The sequence below is a fragment of the Triturus cristatus genome, chromosome 3_2 (assembly GCF_964204655.1).
Source record: "Triturus cristatus chromosome 3_2, aTriCri1.1, whole genome shotgun sequence".
Lineage (NCBI taxonomy): Eukaryota > Metazoa > Chordata > Amphibia > Caudata > Salamandridae > Triturus > Triturus cristatus.
Window position 1 is genome coordinate 798,733,442 of NC_140584.1, and position 12,453 is coordinate 798,745,894.

Consider the following 12,453-nt stretch of genomic DNA (forward strand, 5'->3'; position numbering starts at 1 on the left):
TTGTGCCGCGTGGTTTAGGTCAGTTGGTTCCCATATATTGAGGAGGCATCGCTTTGGCTCGGGAATACTTTCTAATTTTGAAATGAGAAGATAGACGTGACCCCGAAAATAGGAAGAACTACAAGAGGTGCCTAAGAAGCCTTAATGCACCAGCACCACCAGTGAAGAAGGCCTTTGCTCAGCTTGAGCAAAAATATGAACTCAAGCAAATCACACATTTCACTGAAGCAATTGTATTTGTCACTTGAGTAAACGGTTTTCAAAACTCCGCTTACAAATTAAACTTGAATTAATCCTGAGACAGGCTAAATTATGTGAACCATCAACATGAAAAAACAATTCTCTTTAAAAAACTACTTTAAATGTATTCTAGAGTGATGCACCACCCAGCTCCCGCATCCCTTTTAAACGCCCGAGCACATGAATCCTTTACACAGATCTCACGGTGGCATTCAAACAAACTGTGCGTTCTCTGAACATTACCAGCTCTCGAGGCAGGAAGGCGTCATCTTGCCTGGCCACGACCATGGACACGGTCTCCCCCTGCTTAGTGCTCCGTAGCATGGCGACCAGCTCCTCCTGGGTTCTGCCGGTGATGTCCCTGCCGTTCACCTAATGGGGGGAATTAGAGGAAGTCAGAGCCGGGGCTGGAGCTCGCCTACGGAGCGCTACCCTTTCATTAGCGCCAGCACTTCTCCGAGGTCACGCGCTGAGAACACACATCCCTGCAGACTGACGAACAGGGGAAGCCATGTGCAAAATGGAAGAACACAACATGAAATGCTCAATTATAATCAATTTCACCCAGCGGATAAGCATTTTGCTAAGCATGTTCGCCAGACTTAGCCTGAATTAAATGAGTGGGAAATTTAAAATGCAAGTGCTTATCACACTTTCCCTTTTCCTCTTGTCAATAACTACTGTTCTTCAGTAGGTCAGAGTGAGCAAGATGCAGTAACTCAAAATCATCTATTTCTGCTTTTCGGATATTGTAGAACTTATATACAAGGGTCTCGGCACAGCCAACCTCTCACCATCCCTACTGCTTTGTGTGGCCCCTCAAGAGTACTGGGGGCTCTACTGAGCCCCATAAGTAACTGATTGTGGATTTCCCTCTACTTATAGATTTCTTTTTGAAGGGACACAGTAAATAAGTTCCCAATACGATAGTGTGCAACTGAAAATGCAGGACTTGAAAGGAGCTGGTGCTACAAATATGGTTCATAAAGGAGAAAACTTGACACAAATATTTTACTTCACAACCATTCTTTAGAACGTTTCATTTGTCAAAAATGTATTATACTTCTCTTCATGAATCTCTAAAATTCAAAGGCCCAGATGTACTAAGGCTTTGCGGCATCAGTAAGCGACGCAAAGCGACACATAGGTATTCACCCTTTTGTGCTTGAGAGATTACCTTTTCTCGGAGGAAAGAAAAGCTTTGCATCAAGGAGGAATCACTGGGGCAGTACTTAGGCGGATCTACGCAAACATGTTTTGATACAAAGCCAGAAGACAACCAGACCGAGCTTTTGCATTAAAAACGAATGCCTTTTTGAAGAAGGCATTAACAAGGAAAATGTTTTTATGTCTTAAGAAAAAATCAATGCATTGCATGTGTGCTGAAGGTCAGACCACACGTCCAATGCTCTGTTGTGACACAAAAGTCCCTGATTATTATAAAGGAACAGTGGTCCCATTCACTTCGAATAGATTAAAGTGCCACAATTAGTTCAATGAAAAATTGGGTTTTTATGTTTAAAGACAATGCAAAAATAACTCAAAAATTGTTTACTGTAAATAGTGAAAAAAATTAATAAAACAGTGAGTGAGTTGGTGGCAGAGTAATAGGAAATCAGCCGATTTCCGGTACCCAGGCAAGTGATTTTAAAAGGTGACTTTTTGGTGCTCAAAGGTAATTATTATCAAAAAGTCAATAAAACATTTCATACTCCGACATTTCAATTTTGTAATACACTGGAGTTTAGAAATGATTGTCGACGACGTTTCGATCCCTTAACAAGTATCGGGATCTCTTCAGGACAAGGAAATGATAATTAATTGCCTGGGAGAAAGCCTAGTGGGGAGGGGGAGAAAAAATGCAAGGTTAGGAAAGGAGCATAGGAAGAGTAAAGATAGGCGAGAATAGCTAAAGGGTAACATGCGAGAAGAAGGGATGCAAAGGGGGTGGAACAGAAATTAATAAAAACGGGGGGGTTTTTTAAGGAAACTTAAAGTGAGAGGATGACCCAATAAATTAGTAACTGTTGCGCAGCCGCGCCAGCCAAAACTAGAGAATCCCTGATAGCATTTGGTGATTCCCTAATTGTGAATCACAGGGATTTGCAATTAGGAAATCGCAAAATACAACGTATGAAGGTGTATAGTACACCTTTTGCGATTCCTAGGGGGTCGCAAATGACCTACCTCATGAATATTAAAGAGGTAGGTCGCAATTCACGACCACCTAGGAATCACAAAAATCACAGGGATGGTGGCCTGTTGAGATCAGCAGACCACCATGTGCGTGATTGCTTTTTAATAAAGCAATCTTTTTTTTTGTAAGTAGCCTATTTTCCTTAAAGAAATACGAGATGCTTTACAAAACGAAAAATTAAAAGTTTTCTTTTCAGTTTTTAAGTGCAGGCAGTGGTCCGTGGGACCACTGCCTGCTTTTTAAAATGGTTTTACAAACATACACAAAGAGGAAGGGGTCCCCACCCTTCCCATTTGCAATCAGGTTACCACCTACTTGAAGTAGGTGGTAAAATGCAAATGTTTTGCAACCGCAATTGCGGTCATAAAACATTCCTACATACCGATGCGATTCGGTAATAGGAATTAATACCCTAAACACGCGCCTTCCTAATACCGAATCGCAAACCCATTTTGCAATTCGGTAACAGGTTACCGAATTGCAAAATTAGGTTTGCTGCATAGGAAAAGCAATTTTTGCGTTCGCATACGGGCAGATTCTGTGAACCAGCCTGTTTGCGAATGCAAAAATGCTTGATATATCGGCCCCTAAGCTCTTGTTGGACCGGGAAAGGTACACAAAGCCCTATTCTCAGAGTGGTGAAAGGCTACTGGCTTTGCCAAGAATTAAGAAGCATGAGCGCGGTTGTGACAGCATACCATTTCGTGATCATTAGAAGTGAACATGGCTTATTATCTGTGTCACCTAAGTGAGGCCTACAGGCCATGAAAGTCCAGATGTTGTATGTTTAACTCACCCTTAGCTTACATCAAGCTAGTGTGAAGAGATTTGCAGTGCGTGCGGGTTGTATGCATGTGATGGGTGTATGTGTATTCACCACCAGAGAGCGAGAGATTATAGAATCAGTTGCACTCTCCCACTGACAATATTCACACACAAATGAGCAACTGATTACTCAACTTAGGTTTTGAGTACCATTCAGTATCAGGATATCCAGGTGCCACCTCTGACTAGTTCTTACTCCTTGAAGGGTATCCAAAGATATTGGAGTAGACACCTCACTCACTTATCGTGACATGCGTCATCATCGGCGCCTATCCACACCCTAGTAAGATGACACTACCAGGGCGGACTCAACCATAGATGGAAATGGGAGTTCTTAGATAAAGCAAGCTGGATAAACAGGGACCCAGAAAGGTGATATATTAAAAAAAACCTCAAGGTAAACAACAGCAGGGTGGGTGTTAATTACCATGTTGGGGGATGGTGGGGGGGACGGGGGAATATAGAACCTGCATAGAAGAACCTTTATTGTGCAAAGGGAGGCCAGATGGCAACAAGGACAGTACTGACATGTGCATGTACGGTCTGTCATGAGATACAATGATCCTGAGAATGTTATGCATTTACGTGTACAACCATCAGCGTAATGGCTGAGTGACATGTAAAAGGCAATAAAGTTTGTTTAAAAAACAACAAAAAAGGTAAACCCAAAGGTTTTACGTTATTAAGACGGTACCTAGGGTATGGATAAAAACTTGAGTTTATTGGGTTCTATTGAATCTTATCACTCAATTATACCCTTTATTGTTGTGCCAACATGTTTCGGCCCTCGCTATGAGCCCAATCGGGTCTTGGGGCCTTCGTCAGGGCTGTCTCGTCTGTGTCCCTATCCTCTCTTGTGGCTTTCTCAAGGGTCATGCGGTTTGTGCACGATGGTTCCATCTTGTAGTCACACATTTGTCAAAGAACAGGCACCTCAGAATTACCTAGGTCCTGCCGCTGCGACTGCCGCTGGTTCTTTGACGAATGTGTGACTACAAGACAGCACCATCCCGTACGAACGGCATGACCCTTGAGAAAGTCATATTAGAGGAAAATGTCCTCTGAAGATGCAGAGAAATGTGCAAACAACCAGATCACCTAATGAAGTACAGTCTAAGGAAGATGCAATAGGATAAGATGGTAAACAAGATGACGGGACAGTGGATCATCCCTGAGCATGCTTTAATACATAGTAGTTTCCAGAAGGTTTACTACAGCTTTACCCCTTTGAGTCAATGACTTTTGAGGAAGAGATTATTGTTTCCCTGGGTAGAACTTCTCTGCCACATTCCTTAGATAAAAGGGACAATCACGGGTAAATAGTGATACAATGCACAAGAGTTGCTCAAAGGTGGAAACCACAGTGCAGTGTTGGTGTTAGTGTCAATTTTTGGAAAAATAAAATCAGGAGACTTCTTGCTCAGAAGCTAGGCAATATATTTAATATGGTTTAAAAGAGTAAAAGTTTATTCCACCATAAATAATGCCTGACCAGAGTGCAGGCCAAAAAAGGAACAATTCGACTAAGGGGGAATCCTAATAAATGATCTAGCTTAAATTATTTAGATGTGAAGATGATCGTGGGAATCCTTGTGGTGAAGAATGGAACCTGTACCACCTGGTGAGCCTCGGAAGTTTAATCAAATGCAGAATGACATGGAGAAGAAGACATGGAGAAAGGTATGGAGGAGGTGATAATTTTCGAAAAACTATTAGGAAAACTAGAATAAATGTAATTGGCTCAAAAAAGAGGTGATCATTAAGTTTTACTCTCATCATATGGAAAGAAAGCATTTAGGCTCAAATTGAGGCCACTTCTGATAGCAGTTGTGACCTAGGAGTTAAAAGTAGGGGATTGGGTTATACCTTGTGTAATGCCGATGTTGCTTAGGATGTAGTAAATGGAAGATGCTCATAAACCTTCCCTCAGTGGTATGGTGGAAGGCAGTCAGACAGAGCACACCTTGTCCCAGTTGCCACTCACTATAATGATGGAAATACTGTCTGATAAGAAACATTGGCAATGCCTTGGGTACGGAATGTATTGATTATTCAATATCAATATTGATATAATTATTTGCAGGTGATATCGTATTGCCCTATTGTATCTAACCTTCCAGGTGATCTTGGAGAACGCAGTTAGGAATGGGAACCTGAGTAGTCTGAATATAAATGTAATAAAGTACTCTATTCCCTCAAAAGTTATTATTTGCCCAGTTATGATTGATGACTTAGCTTCCTTTAGGAGATTAGACTAGCGTGGTATTAAGGAGTCAGGGCTCCAAGAGACTTAGATCACCTGTTTGAAAATAACTTCCCTTCCCTGTTCTATACATTAAGAGGGAGTTGGAAATGAAAATGGTTACACATATCCTAGCCAGGCTACAGAATAGATTGTAATTATATTTAATACCTGGCTTGGAGTGCTGTTCCCCTTCATAGTGTTATCTGTGAAATATCAGACTACTACTTTAAAGGGCTATATGGTTTAATTAGGAAATACAATAGAATGAAAAGGAAAGGAAATAATCTCAGAACATCCAAAGGAATACTATTTAAACCCCCAAAAAAAGGGGGTCGACAATATGATTTTCTGGGAGCGTGATTCTTCTATACAACTGACGAGCTAAAGGGTATACTTGATCCTATAAAAGGAAACACCAAAAAAGGGCAAGACTTGAGGATTAGTCTACGTCTCACTACATGGCCAGGAATCATTTTTAGACCTCAACGAAAACCATTTCCCCTGACTGTTGAATCCGTTCTCTAGGATGCTGGATCCTAGGATTGGTGTTCTGGGAACACAAGGTACAGAGCCATCTTCAACCATCATGGCCTTAAACATAGGCTCCATTTGATATCCCCATTCAAATGTTCTGAACGCATGGTTAGTATATTTTAAAAATGGCTTGAGATGAAAAGCAATTGTTCTGAGAAGTAAAGATTCATATCCTTTAAGTAGTTCAAAAAGGAGATGGGGATTAGGTGTCTCTCAACTCATCATTTCCACTCGGTGAAGGGGTGTGCGGATGGCCAAAGCAGTTCTCTCCGAGTTAAAAAGAGGTTTGTTGACCCTTTAGATGGTCTTGACATGAGCACCACATGTAACAGTGTACGGCCTATAATCGTGTTTTGCATTGGATAAGCTGAAGAGACTGATTTCCTTTATGCACAACAGACTAGGAAAAGGACTGGCCAAATCACTCATGCTTAAACCCTCCCTAAAAGTTAATAATAAAGTAGCGAGCTGCTCATTTTCTACACATATGGTGGCTACAGCACACAATCTGTTTCAGCGGCAGTGAGGTTACTTTGCTTTGCTTGTTCAATGATATTAGGACGACTGATTCATCAACTCCGCTTACTATCTGGACGAGAACTATGTCGATAGATACGTTTTTAATTGAACTCCAAGGCATGTAAAACCTTTATCAGAAATACTAAACATAATAACGAATAATATGTAACAATTCAATAACACGTTACCTCTAGTATTCTGTCTCCTGACTGCAGATTGCCATCTCTTACAGCAGCTCCTTTTGGCAAAATGTTCTTCACAAATATAGGCCCTGGACCATGCACCGAGGAGTCTTTGGTAACCACTGTAAAGCCAAGCCCATCCGGCCCTAGAAAGAGACAGACCTTGGGTTAATGGGCAATAGGAAAGGTAGTGAAAACAAAAACTAAATTTAGGCAAATTAACAACTGAACTCCATGTGCACTGTGACCCTGCGTTAAAGTGGGGTCTAGCTTGGTACTATTTCGTTCAAGAGCAGATGAACTAAGTTTACGCTGGGTTAAAACTAGTTGTTGGTTCCCAGTGACTCAAGTGCTGTAGTATGTGACTACAGACTGGATGCGCACGTCTTGCAGTTGCACACATCCTGTGTTAGTGCCCTGCAGGTGAAACAAAAGTTATTTACCTGTAGCATCAGGTTTTTATTGAACACGCTGCACACATTTTGAATACCAGTCATAAAGTATGGCATAGATAAAAAAAAAACGTTTTAAATCCATAATTATGTGGGTCTTTTTCCTGCTTTTCCAGACACCACAAGTAAACTACCCTGCTCCTTGAATCAATGCCATTTTTAGATTTCTTTGTGTATCATTGAGTTGAGCCCAAACACCGTCAGCTCTCGACAGGCAGCCAAAAACGGAATGTTGGACATATTTTTGCAACAGGACCGCGACCTGGCAAACATATACCATTACTATGTCCTAGCACACTACGTTTTGCAGTACTTAAAATGTTGTTCATAATATCATTGTAATCAGGAACACATTTTCATGTAAATGATTACTTGAAAACGATGAGATTGTTGAGGTGATCGAATGCACATGCACACAGTGACTGCTCTGCCAAGGAGATGAACGGTTGCCAACACTGTGCAGTGCTGGAAAAGGTTTGAACGATTGTTATACATGTTCCTTCATAACGTGTAGCCTGTCCTGTTACGTCACTCTACAAAGAGGGATGAGGTGGGGATGCTGCTCCTAAAGCTATAGCTCCTGAGCTGTAAGCAGATGTGTAACGTGAATGACGCGGTACACTATGTGATTTTTAATTACAGATCTAGCAATGAGTCCAAGCAGAAGGTGTGTAGTCTGTTTTGCAAGATACTGTCTATCGACAAGTTCAAGGTATTTCTTGGGAAGCACCACCAGTTATGCAGAGATGATGCCACATACTTTTAAATATGTCCACAATACATGTGCTGCTGGCATCGTCAGGCATACAATTTGTAAAGTAAACTTTATAAGACCCAGGTGGGCCATTGCCTTAACTGATACTACTTCGGTTTTAAAATATTTACATTTTTAGCAAAGGCTGACCAAATGTGGTCTGATCATGATCTTTGGACACCGGGAATAGTATTCCTATCGTGCTTCTTTGAAATGATCCTGTGAAAAGGGTTTCAAATAATTATTTCCACCTTTAGTTTGATAATTCGTAGGAATTTGGCAAATAAAAACAAAGGCAAGAGGGGCGTGGCCTGATGCTCAGGCAGGATGGCGGCTCAGTGGGACGTCGCTTGGAGCAGCATAAGTTCCCGGGCCATAGACGATCGACAAGACACTCTACGAAGCGATATTGTGCAGTGGCAGCTACACAACGTTTTTAGCGCTCAGGAGGGCGCCTATAACAAATTATAGGTGGTGCGCTTCATTACCTCAGAAGCAGTCGCCATTTTGATTCTCGATTGCGATTGTCTCTAAAAAAATATGTTTTTCTCAGTTCCAGTCTAAAAAAAATGTTTAAGGAAATTAAAAGCCTTGAAGATTTTTATTACACCTCTCGCATACAACAATCACTACAACTACACATTGACGCTAAGCTTCAATTTAACAAGGTCTCTACAGAATATGTTGTGGCTTACCTTCTCAAATCCAGTGCTAAGTACTATCGGGGTAAAAAACATCTCGGAAGTTATTGGCAAACTATCTTAAAATCGGGCAGAACAAATTACTCATTGAATCAATTATAAATGAAACTCACACAACCCACTATAAGGACTCAGACGTTTTAGCTCAAAGTAAGCAATTCTATACTAACTTATACACACTGGAACATCTTCCCTCGTTCATGAAATTTTCAGTACCTGTCCTCTGTTCAAAAACTGGACTTTACCCAAATAGATTATTCATCTTTAGAAACAGACATTACACCTACAGACTTTCACCTTGCAATGCTTTCTCTCAATATAAAGGACAAAGCTACGGGCCCAGACGGTTTTACAGCTGAATTATATAACCACTTCTCTAAATTACTTCTTCCCAAACTATGTGATCTTATTCACACCTTCACTAACTCTTCCACCTCATCAGGTTATTTTCTAGATGCTCTCATTTGACTTATCCAGAAAGAAGGGAAGTACTCACATTATTGAAAGAACTATAGACTTATTTATCTGGCCATCCTGGACTTTAAGATTTTCTCTAAAGCACTAGCCTCTAGATAGAACCTCTTCTTCCTGGCCTTTTGGGAAAGGAGCAATCAGGTTTTGTCAAAGGCAGATACCTCTCAGAAAACACTCGCCTATTCTTTGATATTATTTCCAAATCTGCTGAATCTCTGGCGGCCTTTGCCATATATGCCAAAAAGGCTTTTGATCACGTCAACTGGACATTCCTATTCCAGACCCTCACTTGGTTTGGCTTTGGCCCATAAATTACGACTTCTCCCCAAGCTGCCATTTATGCTAATGGATTGACCTACTCATACCTTCCTCTCGGCAGAGGAGTTCGTCAAGATTGTCCTCTTTCTTTTTATCTTGGTTCTAGAGCCATATTTGTCTGAGATCAGGCAAAATACACACATACATGGATTCACTCAACACCCAACACGTAAAATTAGCTGCATATGTAAAGAGAATTTTGTTATTTATAACATAACCTCATTCTTCACTCTGCTTTTGTGTCAGAAGTTACCTCTTGTGCTTTAGTATCCGGATATAAATTGAACCATGACAAATGTGTAATTTTACCCCTAAATAAACTCACTTTTAAGCATGATTCTCTTCTAAATTTGAAGACCATCTAAACAACTTAAGTTTCTTGGCCTCCAATTCACCCAATCCCTCACCACTTCCATTTCTATTGATACCAGCATCCATAAAATAACTACATTGACCAGCAGATGACATCCTCTACATTTGTCATGGTGGGGTCGACTTGATTCTATCAAGATGATGTTGGCTCCCATTAAACGTTTCACTATCTCTAACATTCCTTTGAATATTGTGCTTAACTCATACACAACACTTTATTCAATATTATCTTCCTTTCTTTGGAATAATAAAAAGCCTTGCATGTCTTTACCCAAATTAAAATGTCCCAGGGTTGAAGGTGGACTGAACTTTCCAGATTTCTCCAAATAATATAAATCTTTTTTTATTAAAGCAATCCATGCACTAGATTGAGCCTTCCTTATAATTTATTCCACTATGGGTGGATCAGGAACGTGCACTCCTATCGCCTTTTTAATTCCACCAATACTTAACATTCATGCGAAAACCTCAAAAGTGTTCTACTAAAATCTTCAGGAACACTTGTAAATTGTTAGCTTCCATTAGTTCATACTCACCCATAGACTTGCGCTCTTTTCTGGATTCTACCATTTGGCATAACCAATATATTCAAGTGAAAAACAGACCTATTTATTGGCAGACTATGAGGACTAGAGGGCTAATCTGGGCTAACCAATTGTTTAAACAGGACTTCCTTATCTCTTTCTCACAAGATGCAGTACTGCTCGGCCTGCCATCCACCTTTCAAAACAGATTTACAACTTTACAGAACATAATTTTGTAAGCATACACTCATTTCAAATCAATTTCTTCACCTATTGTAACACCACATACTCTCACTGATCTTTTACGTACAAATCCAAAGGCTTCTACTATCTATTCACACTTACAATGTATTTCTAATGATATACATAATTCTATTACTGAATTATCATGGGAGAGGAATCTCTCGATCACTTTACCCAGATCAACTTGGAAACAGATTTGGATAAAAGTTAGGAAATCCTCCTGAGCACCAAACACAAAGCAAACACTTTTTTCATCTACAATAAACTTTTTATGACACCAGAATTCCTACATCAGATTAACCCGAATATTCTGGATACTTGCTGGACTTTTTCAACACAACAAGCTTATTTGAAGCACTTACTATTCACAGGTGTCTCCGTTTTTGCTTTTTGGACACACGTTTTGGACAAGATTAATTCTTTGGACACCAGTTACGCAGTTCCTGGATAACTTTGCAAACTTGTCATTTGCACTCCCACCCAACACTCAAAAAAATTCTCCAAACTCCCTGACTTCCCACTCCTGACCATATTATTTTTCTATTATGATCCTTCTGTTATATATTTCATTACTTATCCTATGCTTATAATCATACAAAAATTCATATGAGTTGTGAACATCCTTCCCCCTTTTTCTTTCTTTCTTTCTCCCTCCCCATTACTCTATTGCTTTTTGAAATTCTAATGTATTATTTCTTACGTATATTTGGGTTGTATCAAATTTCCCAAAATAAACTTATTCTTTAAAACTTAAAACAAAACAAAAAGGCAAACAATTATGTCATTTTGTATGCCGTACCAGTTATACCTCTTGGAAATGGTGGTACATTTACATTCACATTGCTTTTCCATACAGCATCCGTACATAAAATATGCAACTGTTGGATTAGAGTTAAAAATCTATGTGTTCGCATTCATCAGAGAGACAATGCCATAGCACTGAATTAATTAATTGTTTTACATAGCACCAAGAACTCTGAATGATCTAACCTCACCAGACGACCCTGTAACAGACTTCTGAACTGTTACTTGGGACACTAGACACGTTTCAGAACTCATGTTCAGGTGGTATGTATGAAACAAATTAGAAAATTTGTAGGTGATGAAAAACATTTTCATTTGTTCCCTTAACAAGATAACCTTCTAGCTGCACTACCATGGTGGTAGCGTGCTTTGATCATCAGTCAATTATAAGATCACCCCTAAATACATCTCACCCATTTAATTGTTAAACTAAATATTATTGCTATGTACATTAGTTCTCTTTTTATTATTACCTTTTTTGAGGTCTACCCTAAGTCTCCTGGCATTTTTGCTGCTGCCAAAACCAAGAGGAGAGAGCGACGGGGAAGCCGGCTTCTTGTTCAACAGCACAAGCTCGGGACTTCGGCTTGATGGCAGAGATGACCGTCCGCCTGTCTCCAGGCTATTTCGTCCTATTGAGTCCTCAAACTTCACGGTTGGCTTCAGGTGAATAGAAGGTGGGACTTTTGTTTTCGGAATGCCATCATCTCCATAAGAAACCAGTGGAGCAATTACACATTTTTCATACAGTTCACGGTTCTCTGGGGGTATCACTTCAACCTGGACATTTTCATATTTCATAGCCTGTCGGAATAAATCCTGAGCCCTTTAAAAAAACAGATGAAAGTAAGAAACATCAGGGTTAGCAGGGCTGGAATCTCCCTCCACACAATGCACAGTCGAGCAGTTCCAGGGGCCGTATGACAATAAATGCCCTGTGGGCGCAATGGGCATTTGTGCCCGCTTTGCGTGCCCCCAGGGAACTTTGGTATTACAGAAGGGGTATAGACGCCTGTGCGTCCCCTTTAGTACTACAGACAGCGCTGGCGCCCTTAAAGCGCCAGCGTTA

At 40.4% G+C, this 12,453-nt stretch overlaps 1 protein-coding gene across 1 annotated transcript in view; it reads right to left on the bottom strand.

The window, feature by feature from the left end:
• PARD3B (par-3 family cell polarity regulator beta) overlaps positions 1-12,453 on the bottom strand; it is a 2,086,630-nt gene that overhangs the window by 1,190,694 nt on the left and 883,483 nt on the right. Inside the window, exons 8-10 of the mRNA XM_085648929.1 lie at positions 11,858-12,210; positions 6,749-6,888; positions 484-612 (exon numbers count right to left, since the gene is read on the bottom strand). Coding sequence (XP_085505055.1) covers positions 484-612; positions 6,749-6,888; positions 11,858-12,210 — 622 coding nt within the window. The remainder of the gene's footprint in view (positions 1-483; positions 613-6,748; positions 6,889-11,857; positions 12,211-12,453) is intronic.